The sequence below is a fragment of the Sciurus carolinensis genome, chromosome 8, assembly GCF_902686445.1.
Source record: "Sciurus carolinensis chromosome 8, mSciCar1.2, whole genome shotgun sequence".
Taxonomy (NCBI): domain Eukaryota; kingdom Metazoa; phylum Chordata; class Mammalia; order Rodentia; family Sciuridae; genus Sciurus; species Sciurus carolinensis.
The window spans coordinates 134,429,750-134,447,615 of NC_062220.1; the positions used below are offsets into that span (position 1 = coordinate 134,429,750).

General features: G+C 39.5%; 1 protein-coding gene across 5 annotated transcripts in view; it reads left to right on the top strand.

The window, feature by feature from the left end:
• Taok3 (TAO kinase 3) overlaps positions 1-17,866 on the top strand; it is a 170,605-nt gene that overhangs the window by 112,224 nt on the left and 40,515 nt on the right. For all 5 annotated transcript variants that reach the window (XM_047560814.1, XM_047560812.1, XM_047560815.1 and 2 more), the window contains 4 exons: positions 3,226-3,319; positions 4,466-4,547; positions 13,255-13,422; positions 16,348-16,554. In XM_047560814.1, coding sequence (XP_047416770.1) covers positions 3,226-3,319; positions 4,466-4,547; positions 13,255-13,422; positions 16,348-16,554 — 551 coding nt within the window. The remainder of the gene's footprint in view (positions 1-3,225; positions 3,320-4,465; positions 4,548-13,254; positions 13,423-16,347; positions 16,555-17,866) is intronic.

Consider the following 17,866-nt stretch of genomic DNA (forward strand, 5'->3'; position numbering starts at 1 on the left):
AGCAGGTATTTGGATGCCACCTATTAGGATGAGGTGCTATTCTCCGCAATGGGAATGCAATGATGAAATAATAAACATGATCACTGCCCTCATTAAGTCTAGCAAAGAGGGCAGACATTAAATAAAGAATTGCAGGCTGGGGATGTAGCTCCGTGGTAGGCCACTTGCCTGCAAGAACAAGGCCCTGGATTCAATCACCAGCACCTAAATAAATAAGTAAAATTACAAAATGATGGAACCAACCTAGGTGTCCTTCAACAGATGAATGGATAAAGAAAATATGATGTATACATACAGATAGATAGATAGATAGATAGATAGATAGATAGATATACACACACACAATGGAATATTACTCAGCTTTAAAGAAGAATGAAATTATGGCATTTGCTGGTAAATGGATGGAGGTGGAGAATAGCATGCTAAGTGAAATAAGCCAAACCCAAACAACCAAAGGCCGAATGTTTTCTCTAATACGTAGATGCTAATTCACAATAAGTTGGGCAGGGCGCTGGGTAAGAATAGAGTTACTTTAGGTAGAAGGGAGTGAAGGGAGGGGCAAGGGTATGGGGGTAGGAAGGATAGTGGAGTGAAACAGACATTATTACCTCATGTGCATGTATGACTGATGACCAGTATGATCCTGCAACATGTACAATCAGAAAAATGAGTAATTATACTCCATTTATGTATGATTTATCAAAATGCATACATGCATTCTAAAGTCATGTATAACTAATTAGAACAAATTAAAAATTAAAAAACCTTATACACAAATATTTATTAGCAGCACTATTGATAAAAGTTTAAAAAAATGGAAACCCAAATGTCTATGAACCAATAAATGGATGGATAAATTAAAAAAAAAAAAGAATTACAAAACGATTAGGGTTGTAATATGTGGTAGAAAGGAGAAACAATTTGCCACAATGAAAATCTAATGAAAGACCTAGTAGAAACAAAATTTTATTTGAGATGAAATCTGAAAGATTGCCAAGAACTAGGCTTGGAGGCACACACCTTTAATCCCAGCTACCTGGCAGACTGAGGCCGGAGGGTCACTTGAGCCCAGGTTGGAAGCCAGCCTAGGCAACAGAGCAAGTACTCCATCTCAATCAATTAATCAATCAGTAATAAACCAGATAAAGTTTAGGAAATGAAGGGAAGTTTAGAGAATCCAGACACAGTAAACAGCCTTTATGAAAGATTGAGCTTGATTCTTTCAGTGAAGTCAAAGATGGCATGAGAGAGAGGGGAAAGAGTTGCTTCTCAGAACGAGGCTCTGGAGGAAGCCAGGGCCATGTGAGCAGAGGGTGAGGGCCTCTGTGTAGGACTTGGACTTGGTCCTAGAACAGTGAGACACCATGGATGACCACATGGTGAATACTTAGTTCCACATGGTTTTTAGGCTTTTATTTATTCATTAGGTACCAAGGACTGAACCCAGAGGTGCTCAACCTCTGGGCCACATCCCCAGCTCTTTTTATTTTTCATTCAGAGACAGGATCTCAGTAAGTCGCTTAGGGCTTCTCTAAGTTGCCCAGGCTGGCCTTGAACTTGCAATCCTCCCACCTCTGCCTCCTGAGTTGCTGGGACCACAGGCATATGCAACTGCACCCAGCTTCACGTGGTTTTAAAACACTTGCAGTTGCCAGAAGGCCAAGCTCTAGAATCCTCTTAGTCCACCTGAACTAGTTTGTTTTCCCATCTACACTTGAGACCTGCGTCCACACTGCAACTTTCAAGTTTCCACTTGGCAACTGTTCATGTCCCTATCGTACCAGTATCTGTTTGGTGTGGGAATAAGTAATGTCCTTCGGACAGGTCCAGAAGAAGTATTCATGGGATCGTCGATGATCACATTCCAGAGTTCTCCACAGAGATCTTTTGGCAAAGACTGTAAGAGGCCCTTCCAAAGTGTCACAGGTGAACAGTGCAGTCACCTGTCCAAGTGCTGCCAGTGACTAAAATCCACTGCTTCCTAATGCTGTCCATCCTGGAAGTGTATTTTATTTTTTAACCATTTTTCCTTTTCACAGATTCTTCTTCCTGAGTGAAAATAACTTCCCTCAGTTCTTGTTCCGTTTCTTAGACCTGCATAGGATGAGCCCAATTTGTCATTTAGGAAGTGGTTAATAGTAAAGCCTTTACTCAAAACTAAGATGCGCTCATGAAACCAGAGATCAGATTATGAATTAGAAAGTAGGACTGTATAAAAAATCCATTAGAGTAAGTATAGTGGAATAAGATGGTGATTTATCTTCTGTGCCGTAATAACTAATAAGTAGCATAAAATTAACTGTGCTCAGAACTAGAGTCCTGTTTCTTTACCTTGGTCAACAAGTAGAGCACTTGGTATGTGAATAGCATTTTATTACATATTCTGGAGAAATCACTAAGAGAATAAAAGAATTCAGGTTATAAGATCATGCTCCCCTGGAGCACATGATTTCTTTTGAGAGGAAAGATTTGTATGTTTATGGAAATAATAGGTGAACATGTGCCAAATGAGTGTAACAAGAAAGAGCCTAAAGAGATCTTTTACTCCACTAGGGTGGGGTGAATCCTCCAGAAATACCTACGACTAGGGGTGTAGTTCACTGGCAGAGTGTGTGCTTAAAATGTGCTGGACCTTGGGTTCAATCCCCTACACTGAAAAAAAGAAATACCTGACTCCCCGAGTCTCTCTTTACAGTGGGACGGACCAGACCTTTTCAATTCTCCCTCTAACCCTCCCCCAACAATTTTTTGACCTGGATGAGTTGCCAAACAGTGTTTATTGAATGGAAATTTCTCCTGGGCTCTTAGTGATGTTTAAAATGTCCCATTCCATGTTAATGGTGGTTTTTCTTTATTGTACTTTGCTTTCTGAATTTTTAAAGCAAAAACATATTTTTAAGTTCACATGCATGCAAAGATATTTGTACCCATTATAGGAAAACAGGTAAAGATCCGTCTTTTGAATGTTCATGAAAAACATGAGGAATTTTTCTTTCATTCTTTTGAAATGGGTTCTGTGAGGAACATGGCCAGTGTACATAAATGACCAGAGCTTCTGAATGACTATCCTGGAGTGACCTTAGAGATTAAATTAAGTGGATTACATGGCATGATGACAGTAACGAGCTATCAATATAGCTGCAAAGCTTTGCTTGGAGCTCCTTGGTTCACTATCTGCCTGACTGCCTTTGAGAACAGCCTTACCAGGTTTGTTTCCTCTTTCAGCGGAACGGAAGCCCCCCCTTTTCAATATGAATGCAATGAGTGCCTTATATCACATCGCCCAGAACGACTCCCCAACGCTACAGTCCAGTGAATGGTAAGATGCTGCTGTCATCTCCCATCTCTAAGAAAATCACCATGTGCATTTGACACTTTCATTGAATTATATTTTAAATGTGACCTAGAAAGCATTTCATTCCTCCATTGTATGTTATAGTGACACAAATACCTCATGAGCAATAACTATGCACATGTGTGCACATACGCACAAAAAAACAGTTTGTGTTTCTGCCTCTCCCTGGCTTGACTGTGTTCTTAATGTGTGTAGTAACTGAAATCCCACAGGGAACTTGCCCCGACTGCCTTCCTGGCCAAGCTGGTCACTCAAGTCTTGATGTCCGGTATTGGACATCTCATCTCTTATCACTTGTCAGCAGAGATAAAGTGCCCCTGCTGATGTCATTATTTTTCCAGTTGTCTTTTTTTTTTCTATATATATATTTAAATATTTTGGGATAGAGAATATACTATCCATTCAAAAGAGTTGCCTTGCTTAAAATATTAACGTTTTTATAACTTTTGGGGCCACAAGAGTTATAGAAAACTGGCCATTTTAAGGAAGAGTAGACAAAGTGGAACTTTCAAGGTGGGAAACCATCTTTATTCAGAAAGCACGTTCCTGAGCTTCGCTGTCTCTTACACAGCAAGTTTTACTCCCTCTTCACCTGTCGTGAGTGGTGGAGGAGTTAACAGGCAACAAAGACTTAGGCTTGACGCTCTGAGGAGGAAAATATGTATTAAATAAATATAGAATATAGTTTTTATTTCCTGGTATATTATTATGATTTGACCTGACCTTACTTATTTTTTTAATTTTTTTAATATTTTGTTTTAGATATAGGTAGGCACAATACCTTTATTTTATTTTTTTATGTGGTGCTGAGGATCGAACCCAGGTCCTCACACCTGCTAAGCAATCACTCTACCACTGAGCCACAACCCCAGTCCCCTGACCTTACTTCTTTAAATGTAAAGATGTATGGATATGTTAAGTAACTTGAAACTATGTTCACACTCATTATGCAAAAGAATTAATTTTTGGTACCATAAACTTGAAAATAGTTCAATGCTGCTGATATTCCAAAATATTTTATTTTAAAAATCTCTTAAAATACAAAATTTTCCCTGATCCAAAGGCCCTACAGACCCTCATTTTATCTTCCTCTGGTGTATTTGCACACAGGACAGACTCCTTTAGAAGATTTGTTGATTACTGCTTGCAGAAAATACCTCAGGAAAGGCCAACATCAGCGGAACTATTACGGGTAATTTTTCAAATTTATATTTGAGGAGGGGGCCTTAACCTGCTGTTGTGGGGGAAAATGGTAAATCATTCTTCAGCAGCTCATCATGACAAGCTGGTTTAGAGCTTGCTGCCTCGCAGGAGGCGTAGACACCGCAGGACTCTCACGGTGACGCGCTGGTTCTTCCCTGTGGATATCTTTTCCCATCATTTCCCCTTTTCCTCGCTCCCCCTCTTTTTGCCTCATGATCAAGAGCATTTCTCCTTCTTGCTCTGATCGTCATCGTACTGCTCCCATGACTAACATCTGCACTTTAGAGGAACTTCAGTGCGGTGTCCTCAGGACAGTCTGCCGGTGCTTCACATGCTAGCTCTGTGATTCCGAGTAGCTTCTTGCCAAATCTGCAGGCAATGAAGATGTATGATAACTATACAAGGCCGACATTTATATAGCATCACGTCACGCACGTCAGTGACAGGAATTTCATATTAGCTGCATTCATTTGACATAAATCATAGTTTTATGCGTCCACTTTGTGTAATATTGTACTATAGACACTGGCGATGCTGGTTCATCAACATCAGCATAGCTTGTGGGAATCATTTACAATATAAATATCTTTTATTTGGCACAGAATGACCCAGATATCTAACCTTTTTCTGTATGTTTGTTTTTAACTCTTGTTTGTTTGCTTCATCTCTAAATTAGCTGGATTTTGTTACTGAGCAGGGGTTTTTTTGTTGTTCACTTGTTTTTTTAAGAAAATCTCAAAAGGGCTGTATTACCCAAATTTGTAAAGCTTAAAAATCTCAGCTGCCTTTATCATTAAAGAGCATCCTAGCTGATCACAAATTATTGGTTTATATTTTCTTTCTTTTTTTTTTTTTTTTGGAACTCTGTAAATATTGTTCTATTATTTTCTGGTTTTGAGCGTTTCCCAAAGAGGCAGACCTGAAGCTGACTAGTTTTTCCATCTTTGTGTTTTGGTGTTTTTTGTTGTTGTTGCTTGTGTGTGTGTGTGTGTATGTGTGGTGCTGGGGATTGAACCCAGGGCCTTGTGCATGCAAGGCAAGCACTCTGCCAACTGAGCCATATCCCCAGCCCAGTTTTTCCATCTAAAAGTAAGTTTTTCTTCTTGCAAGTAACAGACCACAAGAACATGGTTACAGAAACAACAGGGCCAAGGACTCAGTCTTTTTCAGCTTTGTGGTAGAGCCAGCATAAGTTGTAGTGTAAAATGCTTTGTCCACCTGAGCCGCAGCTCTGCATTTCTATAGGGAAAACAGCAACCCGAGAAAACACCAGAAACCCAAGGATTGTCTGTATTACTTTGAAGCAGGGCAAGATTTTTTTGTAATTATTTACAAATATGTGTAAAATATATGTATATGTGTTTGTGTGTGTGTAATATATATATATATAAAAAACCCCTTGTTTTCTTTTTCTGTGACATATATATCTATATAGATAGTTTTTTTTCTGTGACATATATCTATATGTAGATATATGTAGATATAGATATATATGTCACAGAAAAAGTTATCTTGGGGGGAAAAGAAATAAATATGAGCTATATTAAAATTAAGGATAAAAAAACTCCAGCAAGATACTACAAAGATTCTAAGATAAAATTTTAGGAAAACAGATAGTGATAGGATATAAAATGCAAGTAGGCAGAGTTAAAGATAAAAGAGGTATCCTGGATAGGCAGAATTAATATGGTCAAAATGGCCATACTACCAAAAGTGCTATACAGATTCAATGCAATTCCAATGAAAATCCCAATGATGTACCTTACAGAAATAGAGCAAGCAATTATGAAATTCATCTGGAAGAATAAAAAACCCAGAATAGCTAAAGCAATCCTTGGCAGAAAGAGTGAAGCAGGGGGTATCGCAATACCAGATCTTCAACTCTACTACAAAGCAATAGTAACAAAAACGGCATGGTATTGGTACCAAAATAGAAAGGTGGATCAATGGTACAGAATAGAGGACACGGACACAAACCAAGTAAATACAATTTTCTCATACTAGACAAAGGGGCCAAAAATATGCAATGGAGAAAAGATAGCCTCTTCAACAAATGGTGCTGGGAGAATTGGAAATCCATATGCAACAGAATGAAACTAAACCCATATCTCTCACCATGCATGAAACTAAACTCAAAATGGATCAAGGACCTCGGAATCAGACCAGAGACCTTGCATCTTATAGAGGAAAAAGTAGGTCCAGAGCTTCAACATGTCGGCTTAGGACCAGACTTCCTCAACAGGACTCCCATAGCACAAGAAATAAAAGCAAGAATCAATAACTGGGATAGATTCAAACTAAAAAGCTTTCTCTCAGCAAAGGAAACTATCAGCAATGCGAAGAAAGAGCCTACAGAGTGGGAGAAAATCTTTGCCAATCATACTGCAGATAGAGCGCTAATCTCCAGAATCTATAAAGAACTCAAAAAACTCTACACCAAGAATGTAAATAATCCAATTGACAAATGGGCTAAAGAAATGAATAGACACTTCACAGAAGAAGATATACAAGTAATCAACAAACATATGGAAAAATGTTCAACATCTCTAGTAATAAGAGAAATGCAAATCAAAACCACCCTAAGATTCCATCTCACCCCAATTAGAATGGCGATTATCAAGAATACAAGCAACAACAGGTGTTGGCGAGGATGTGGGGAGATAGGTACACTCTTACATTGCTGGTGGGGCTGCAAATTAGTGCAGCCACTCTGGAAAGCAGTGTGGAGATTCCTTAGAAAACTTGGAATGGAACCACCATTTGACCCAGCTATCCCACTCCTTGGCCTATACCCAAAGGACTTAAAATCAGCATATTTACAGAGATACAGCCACATCAATGTTCATAGCTGCTCAATTCACCATAGCCAGACTGTGGAACCAACCTAGATGTCCTTCAATTGATGAATGGATAAAGAAACTGTGGTATATATATACAATGGAATATTACTCAGCCATAAAGAATGATAAAATTATGGCATTTGCAGGCAAATGGATGAAACTGGAGAATATCATGCTAAGTGAGATAAGCCAATCTCAAAAAACCAAAGGAAGAATGATATCGCTAATAAGTGGATGATGACACATAATGGGGGGTGGGAAGGGTTAGTGTTGGGGTTGGAGTTGTTTTAGGGAGGGGGGCAGGAATGGAGGAAGGAAGGACTGTATAGATGGAGGGGAGGGGTAGGAGGGGTGGGGGGGAAGGGAAAAAATGGCAGAATGAATCAAACAACATTACCCTATGTAAATTTATGATTACACAAATGGTATGCCTTTACGCCATGTACAGACAGAGAAACAACATGTATCCCATTTGTTTACAATAAAAAAAAAAAAAGATAAAAGAGGTAAAGAAGAGTAAAAGACATTACAGAGGGTAAAATAATATCACAAGCACTAAAATAATACAGTAAACCAACCCACTTAGGGTGTTTCCACTGGTGGATCGTTTTAAGTAATAAAACCAAATAAGTGCAAAAAGTAAAAGTTCTAAAGGTGATTATAGATAAAATTATATATGCAAGAAGACTAAGAAGATCTAAGAGATACCAATTAATACTCCTCAAAATGAAAACAAAATACATGGAGAAAATATTTAAAGATATGCCTGAAGAAATCCTTCCTGGAGATAAATGTTCTGATTTTTCTTTGATCTGATTTGGTGTTTATTGAGTCCACTATATGAGTCTACTATAAAGAAAGAAAGAAAAAAAAAAAATATATATATATATGAATGATATAATGCCAGGTAGATACTTTGCAGAAAAAATAATCAGGACCAGGGATCTGGAGTGACAGAAGTTGCTGCTGTGGGCACGGTGCTAGGAAAGGTCTGTCTGGGAGGGTTGTAAGCAGAGCCCCGAGGAGAACGCACCTGGAGCCCCTTCTTCAGTGATCAGTGAATCAAATCTGGGTCAAGTTCCAAACTCAGGATAAAGAAGGATTTGGACACACAAACTGAAGAAGTCTACTTTGGGATAGAAAAATCATTTGTCTTCAGATCTCCCTCTTCAGGAGGACACCAAGCTAGAAAAGAGTAGAACAATGTTTGCAGAGTTCTAAGGACAAGAAAATGAAATCCAAGAGTTGGTGACCTAGCCAAGACACTCCTTGGTGTTAAAGGCAGCTGACAGAGTCAAGTCTCACAAACTCAGTCAACCCTTCTGGGCTTTCCATCCCCCAAAAAACTGCTCAGTAACAAAATCCTGCTGATCTGGAGATGAAACACAAACTGTAGCAAAATCCTGCCAATCTAGAGATGAAATGGGGAGGGGGGAAGAAAGCAGACAGGTAGGAAAGAATAGGTTAGGGACCAGAGAAACTAGCAAAAGAGTTGGTGGTAAATATTGGGAATTTAAATTGCTACCCTAATATTTATTTAGCATGACTGAAGAGATTGTACATTCTTTATTTTGAATAAGCAACATGGATTTCAAAAGGTGAAAATGTAACAGAAGTCAGAACATAAAAAGTAATCCTCCCATTCCAGACCCCACTGTCACCATTTTAGTGCATTCACCTTCCAGAGAGATTTTTACACACATTAGTAAACCATAAAAACTATTCTGCATTTTTTTTTTACCTTGTAGTGTATTAAGGGTATTGTCCCATCTTACTACATGCAGAGCTACCTCACTGCTTTCAATGGCTCCATCTCTACCATCCTCATACCTACCAGAATGATTGTTCACCCAACCCATTTCAGGGTGTCTCTGGTCTTTGGTATTACCACCTGTGCTGCGTGAACATCCTTGCACATGTGCCATTCTGCACCCGTATCACGATATCTAAAGAATAAATTCCTGGAAATGAAATAGCTCATTAAAGGGAATGTGGATTTTAAATTTAAATGAGTACTGCCCAGCTGTCCCTCAGAGAGGTTGCACCAACTTATAATCCCTCTAAGAAAGCCCGAGTTTTTGAACTGTGCTAGTCAGAGCATTGAAAAAGGTTGCTTGTTAGGAGTTAGGTTAAACACCTTCTATATATTGAAAAGTCAATTTTTAGAAATTTTAAATGTTTTTATTATTGCATTAGCGTGACACATAATGGTGGGGTTCATTTTGACATGATCATACATGCATGAAATGAGTAATACTAGTGCTTCCCCTTCCTTCCCCTTCCCCCTTTGCCCTTCCTCTATGCTACTAGTCTTCCTTCTATTTATGGTTTTGTTTTTTGTTTTTTTATGATTCTGCTGATTCCCTCTTAAATCAGCAAAATAAACTGATCTTTCTATATTGGATTTACATTGTGTTTTCAACATTTTGAAAATCATATTTCTGTATTCTAAGTAATTATACCATGAATGCACTTTGACACATCATAAATAAATGGGGTATAACTTCTCACTCTTCTGGTTGTAAGTGACGTAGAATCACGCAGGTCATGTGGTCTTATGTGTACATAGGGTAATAACGTCAGATTCATTCTCCTCTCCTTCCTATCCCCATAACCCACCCCTCCCTTCACTCCGCTCTACCTAATCCAAAGTAACTCTATTCTTCCCTAGCCTCTCCCCTTACTGTGAATTAGCATCAGAGAAAATATTCAGCCTTAAGTCATTTCTGTTTCCTTTTCTGTGAACTCTCTGTGATCTTTGCCCATTTATCTACTGGGTTGTTTAGTTTCTTTACTATTTTATAGGAAATCTTACAAATACTATTTTCCCATTTTGTATGCATGTGTGTGTGTGTGAGTGTGCGTGGTGCTGGGACTTGAACCCAGGGCCTAGTACATGACAGGCAGTTCTCTGCCACTGAGTTACAATCCCAACCCTTTTATGTTTTCATTTTGAGACAGTCTACCAGAGTTGCTAAGGCTGACCTCAAACTTGTGATCTTCCTGAGTAACTAGGAATGTAGGCCTGCACCACCACACCTGGCCTTCCTGGCCTTTCTGTTTCTATTTTCGCACACTATTTTTCACTCCTACCTTGCTCACATTGAAAGTGTCAATTTTAGGGTTGGAGCTGTAGTTCAGTGGTAGAGTGCTTGCCTAGCATGCACGAGGCCCTGGCGTTGAATCCATTTAAATATAGAACTAAGGTATAAGCATTGAAATTCTTTAAAAAACAAGTGAAAAATATAAATATTAGCAATGTAAAAATAATAATGCAACTTGAAAAAACTAGAGATAGGAATTTATAACTACACTGATTTTTCTCTCTTTTAGAGTATTTCTCAAATAGAAATATGTAGGTTTTTTTTCTAAAAAAGTAACTCCATTCTCTTAAAACTTTTTGTAATATTTTCTCCCTTAACTTTGGAGGATCTTTTAGGATCAGATAACTTTTTTCATGAGGAAGTTATAGCTAAAATTAAGCAATTATTTTAATTCAGTGTCTTCTAATTCTGTTAAATTCAAGTATATTGTCATTTCACAGATTGTACTTGAAATTAGCAGGTATAATCAGATTCCCATGCAGAATTATTTCTAGATAGCCATTGTTCTGAGAGGAAGAGGGAGGGATGATCTCTAAAATGATATTCCATAACTTTATAATATTTATTTTTGAATGATGGAATTTAGAGGATTTTTTGCTTTCTTTTATGCAACTCTATGTTATTTGAATCTTTAAGCATTTTCAAAATCAACAGAAGTATTCTTTTAAGAGGGTCTTGGTTCCTTTTAATTGTAGGGGTTTGGAAAACCATGGGTGGGTGGAATTGCAGACAAAGAATATGAACAAAGGCATAGAGATGGAAAATGCATGCCCTGAGACCAGAATAGCCCAGAAAGTGCTCTTCATTAGATAGGAAGGAGGAGAGACTAGATTTGAACCTAGAAATATAATCAGGAAGCTGGCTATAAAAGGCCAAACTATCCAAGAGGGAGTAAGGTATTTTTAAGATGTCAAGTATCTTCACTTCAAAAAAGTTTAAACAGGTATGGGTTTGGTTATCTCATGTAATGTGAAGTCCAGGATATTGAGAAAAGAGATGTATAAACTGTGCAGACGTCTGTGCAGCTCAGCAGTGTCACCATTGACCTAAGCATCTGTCTTCCTAGTCCACCATCCTTACCATGTGGCTTTTATCTCCCCTGTCACCAAATGACTGCTACATGTCTAGAACTCAAGTCTTTATTCCAGGCAAGAAGAAGGGGAAAGCACAAAGGGCAAAACCTCTTCTTAGGTGCCTTACCTTTTCATTCTAGAAAACAAAGCCTTCCTCATGGCCTTCTGCCTGGTCTCATTGGCCACGTTCTGATCTGACTGCAAGGAAGGAGTGAGGGCAGTTATTTGCCCTCCTTAGAGGCGCTTCACCCTGATTTCTACTTTTATATCTGGATGGGGAGATGAAGTTGCCAGAAGTCTGACCTCTGGATAGATTAAACAGGTTTCATATTTTCAAGTATACATAATATGACCCCAGGAGTAGAAAACAAAATATGCACAAATCTGTTTCTCGGGGCTGGGGAGATAGCTCTGTCGGTAGAGTGCTTGCCTTGTAAGCACAAGGCCCTGGGTTCGATCCCCAGCACCCAAAAAAAAAAAAAAAAAAAAAAAAATCTGTTTCTCTAAAGATAAAATGCGGTGGAGTGGAGGATTGAGGCAGATTATTAAGAATAAATTCTGCTCTGCTTTTGCTCATTATTTTGTTTCAGGTTTGAAAGGTACAAACCTATCAGTTACTATTGATGTTCTAGTAATTTTTGTTACTTATATGATAAAGTAAACCTCAGGAGATAACAAGTACTGGCAGGGATGTGAAGAAAAGGGAACCCTTGTACACTGTCGTTGGGAATGGAGAGCGACCCAGTCATCGTGGAACAGCACGGAGGTCCCTCAAAAAATTAAAAGTAGAACCACCATGTCATCCAGCAACTCATCTTCTGGTTATATACCTGAAGGAAACGAAATCATATCTTACAAAGATATGTGCAGCCCCACTTTCGTCTCAGCATGATCCACAATAACCAAACTCAGCAAACAGCCTCAGTGTCCACCAGTGGATGAAAGAATAAAGAAACTGGTGCGCAGGCACGCAGTGCACATACACAGAGATATTTTTCAGCCTTAAAAAAGGAGTGCCTACTATTTGCAACAATATAGATGAACCTAGAGAACATCATGCTAAGGAAAAACAAAGTTAAATTCAGAAAGAAAAATACTGCATGATTTCTCTGAAGAGTTGAATCTAAACAAAAGAAATACATAGAAACAGGAGAGAGGCTGCAGGGCTGGGGAATGGGGAGATGAGATCAAAGGTTACAAGCTGGCAGTTAATTCGTGTAGAGAGCAAAAGTACAACATTAGGGCTGTAGTTGATAATTTTGTTTTATAATTTTATCATGGAAATTTGCTAAGACAGTAGATTTTAGGTACTTTTGCCACACACACAAGAAAGTAACGTGAGATGATAGATATGTTAATTTTCTTCACTGTAGTATTCATTTTGCTGTGTCTGTGTACACCCAAACATCTTGTTGTGTGTCTTAATCTATATAATAAAAAAGAAGACTTCTTATGTAAACTCTCAGTCAAAATCTACAAAATGGAGCTTGAGGAAGAAGACAAAAACATACCTATCTCTATATGAGGTTTATGGGAGGGCACCTGACATGAAAATCAGATCTGGTTATTTCTGCAAAATCCATAGAACTGTTTTATGCTTTTCTGTTTACTTTTATACCAACATCTTGCCCCTAGAACTGTTTCTTCATTACCACTGTCTTTTTTCTCCTCTCAATCAGCACGACTTTGTTCGACGAGAACGGCCACCACGCGTCCTCATTGACCTCATACAGCGGACAAAAGATGCTGTCCGCGAGCTCGATAACCTACAGTACCGAAAAATGAAAAAAATCCTTTTCCAAGAGACACGAAATGGACCCTTGAACGAGTCCCAGGAGGATGAAGAAGTAGGTTCCATTTATTCCAGTGGGCAAAGTGCCTACTATGTGAAAAAGTTCTGGACTGGGCACTGTGAGAAACACTTTGAAGATAAAAATGCTCCCTTAAGAGACATGCAGGGTTGCAGAAGAGACCATCTTAAAATAGCTCTCATTTAAGGCAAAATAAGAAAAGTGCTGTAGAGGTGTACCACCCCTGCCTTGTGGGGTGGATCAGGTCTGCTGATGGGAATTAGTGAAGGTTCCACCGAGGACATGATGTGGGTGGGTTTTGACAGACGGGCATGGGCCACCTTAGACTCAGGACAGTGCTGTGCTTTAGGAGGATCATCCTGGCAACCTGGGCTTCACCCTAGATAGCAGTCCTTGCAAAAGGTAGCAAGGGCAGTGACAAGTGGGTGGAGAAACATTTTAGAGGTAGATTTGCTAACACATGGCCACTCATTGAAAGTGACAGCGACAGATGAGGAGTTTAAGGTAACTCTTAAGAATTTGAGCCCAGCGGTTTAAGAGGATGTCAGCACCAAGAACAGACAATAAGAACCAAGGAGGAAGAGTAGGTTCAGAATTATTTCAGTGTGGTGCCCATTGATTTAAGTTCCCAGCATCATATACTGACATAGTATATACAGAAGCAAGTTTTCAGAGGAGAGGCGACTTCCTGGTTCTCATTCACCTAAGAAGAACTGGTCTAAGGCAAAGGCGATGTGGGCAGGACACTTGGGTATACAAACCTAGAGCACAAGAAAGAAGGGAAAGAGGAGCTGGTTGGGCATCAAGAGCATTAAAATGGTCATGAATCACAGGCTCGAGTGGAGAATGGAAAAAGGACCTGTGTGTCACAGGAAATAAAGGCATTGCAGACCTTCAGAAAATCTGCAGCTTCCAGGAGGAAGCCATGATGCTGTCAGATGCCAGAGAGGTCAGGTCAGACTAGGGCATATATTATGTATACATTTGTATAAAATATATGTGAGCATAAATATACGAACTGGGTTTTACAATTAGAGCATCCCTGGTGATCTTAGTAAAAGCAATTTTCAGGACCAGGTAGGACATATAGTAGATTAGAAATAAGCAAGAGATGAGAAAAAGTAGAGCCAGCATAAGTCAGTCATTTCAAGATCCAGAAGTTTGGCTAAGAAGAAAAGTACAAAGCGGGCAGCACGTGCAGGTCTATGAATGTGGGGAGCCAGGACGGAGGAGCAGGCCTTGGGTGCAGAGGACGTGGAGCCAGGACAGAGGAGCAGGCCTTGGGTGCAGAGGACGTGGAGCCAGGACGGAGGAGCAGGCCTTGGGTGCAGAGGACGTGGAGCCAGGACGGAGGAGCAGGCCTTGGGTGCAGAGGACGTGGAGCCAGGACAGAGGCATTGCAGACAAAGGAAGGGAATGCAGTTTAAAAAGTCAGATGGGTCGAAATAAGTGTGTTACTGCAAGAATTAGCCTGGAACAAAAGAAAGGACTCCGCTGGGCATGGTGGTACACACCTGTAATCCCAGCGACTCAGGAGGGTGAGACAGGAAGGTTGTAAGTTCAAGGCCAGCCTCAGCAACTTTAGGAATACCCTACCTCAAAATAAAAAATATAAACGGCTGGGGAAGTAACTCAGTAGGCACTTGTCTAGCATTTGTGAGGCCCTAAGTTCAATCCCAGTACTACAAAGAGAGAGAAAAAGAAAGAACTCCTTTTCCTCTAAAACTAAATAAAAAGGAAGGAAGGATGGATGAACTTAGCTTTTTAATATATAAAAAAATTAACTTATTTTACCAATAATTATAAAAATGAAACTCAGGAAATGATATTGAACTATACAGCTCTCTTATTTACATACATAGAAATGATCTCCTTTAATTGGGAAAATAAATCTATTAAAAATGTATTATCTATCATGTTTTATTACCCTGTGATTCCTTATGTTGCCATGACTAAGTAACAATTCATTCAAGTTATATGTGTACAGTATGGTTCTTTGAAAAGAAAGTTTATTTGTAGCTAAGTTCATTTAATTACATTATTTAATCTTATATCAAAAGATATTCCACTGTGATAGATAAATTATATGTTCAGATTATTTTACCACTTTGCAAATAGTAGTCTTTGGACCAGTAGTGATGAATACCAATATTATTTAACAGATATATTTAATAAGATTACAGAGGTAAGCATGATAGAATTGCTTAAGGGAGGCAGAATTTAATTACCTGTCTAGGACAGTAGAATTAATATCCCTGCTTAGATATGAAGTTACTCAATAATGACTTGCAGAGGAACATATTGCTTGTCACATCACTGAAAACTTTCCACTCTACTTCAGATTCAAGTGACCACTGCTGTATTTGCAGATGCCCTGCAGTTCCCTGTTTGATGGCCAGCAGTCTCTCTCTAGCATCATGATGTTCCAAAGATCTCTTACAGACCTGGGGTGATTCTGCATAGCAATCTGATGACATGATCATTTTGTATGACAGAGGAACACCCAGGGATGGAAGCGTTTGGAATCTTCCAACCCATGTCTAGAACAGCCCTTGGGGAAAGCATAGACGTAAATTTGAGGTATCTGAAAAGGTGACATGGTGCATACCTGTTATCCCAGCAACTCAGGAGGCTGAAGCAGGAGGATTGAAAGTTTGAGGCCAGCCCCAGCAACTTAGCAAGACACTGTCTCAAAGTAAAATACAAAAAGGGTTGGGGATGTAACTAAATGGTAAAGCATCTCTGGGTTCAGTTCCCGGTACCTACCCCTCCCCCCAAAAAAAGATACGTGACAATGGTGGGGGATTAATGGAACCACTACCCAAAGTGTTTACCTTCATAGACTGGCAGAAAAGCAAGCTGCCATTGCAAGACTGAACGTGCTTCAGAGCTTAGTCAGTGGATTGGCACTTTGTCTACAGTTATTATTTTTTTTTTAACTCTGGTGCCCCATTTTTATAGGACAGCGAACATGGGACCAGCCTGAACAGGGAAGTGGACAGTTTGGGCAGCAACCACTCCATCCCAAGCATGTCGGTGAGCACGGGCAGCCAGAGCAGCAGTGTGAACAGCATGCAGGAGGTCATGGACGAGAGCAGCTCTGAACTCGTCATGATGCACGACGACGAAAGCACGGTGAATTCCAGCTCCTCTGTTGTGCACAAGAAGGTGGGTTTCATGGGAGTGTTCATTGCACTGGGCTTTATCATCACAGCCAGAGCGACTCAGACACTTGGCTTCCAGGTGGGGCAGTTCCCTTTTGCATCTGAAATGTGGGACTCAACCTAGCACTTGACAGTTTTCTTAGAGTGAAAGGATAATGAAGGACCCTGGCGGCTCTATCTCTGCCTAGTTCTGCATCTTCCTCTCTTGTTGCTCTGCTGTCCACCACCATCAATAAATAAAGGACAACAAATCCTCGAATCTTCATGTCAACAAATCCAGTACGTCTTCTTTAAGCCAGTAACCTTCATGCTGCATACCTTCAAAGCTTTCCAGGTGTGACCTGCTGGTGGTGCCCCATGCCTTTTGTTTTAAAAATGGTTCTACGCTTCTGTTTCTTGGATTTTATTATTTATATTTCTAAGTCTAGTTCCCTGCCAGCTTAAGTATTCTGATTTTTGAATGACTATTTCTGTTTTTTATTTTGGTTTACATTTCCAATTAAATAGTTTCCTTCCATACAAGTCTTTCCTAAGTTGACTTTTTTTGCGGGGTGTAGGGGTCCTGGGGATTGAACTCAGGGGCACTCGACCACTGAGCCACATCCCCAAGCCCTTTTGTATTTTATTTAGCAACAGGGTCTCACTGAGTTGCTTAGTGCCTCACCATTGCTGAGACTGGCTTTGAACTCGAGATCCTCCTGTCTCAGCCTCCTGAGCCACTGGGATTACATGCATGTGCCACCGCACCCAGCTTAAGTTGACTTTCTTTATGAACAAATATTTTTTAAATTTAAGCATCTTTCAAAGCAGCCTCTGTATAGTGAGTATTTTATAGAATTGTCAATAATTATCTGTAGGAATTTTCCAAAAGTGTTTTGGCAGACTTTTTAGGTAAGCAGTCTATAGCATGGGATTATAGAAAAGGATCCCTTATATTTTTTTTGTTAGGTTTATGTGAGGAAAGTATGTACTTGTTTAATGAATTGTAGTGATCACATTCTAATTCCATGAAAAAACATGTTTGATATTATTTTTTCACTTATTCTTCTCTCATTCATGCTTTTTCTTGGGAGTAAAAGGAAACTGAATGGAAGAGTGTGGTGGGCAGGAGTGTGCCTGGCATGAATGGTGGAGGGATTGATGTTTATTTTCTACAACTGATCATCTTACTCACAAATACAGGTGGGAACCTCTTCTGTGTGCAAGGAACCACGGTAGACCCTTCATATGTGGGGAAAATAAAACAGACCTGGTGTCTTCTTGGAGCTTGTCATCTGTGGGGGAGATAAAACAAGTAATTACAGGAAGAACTATGT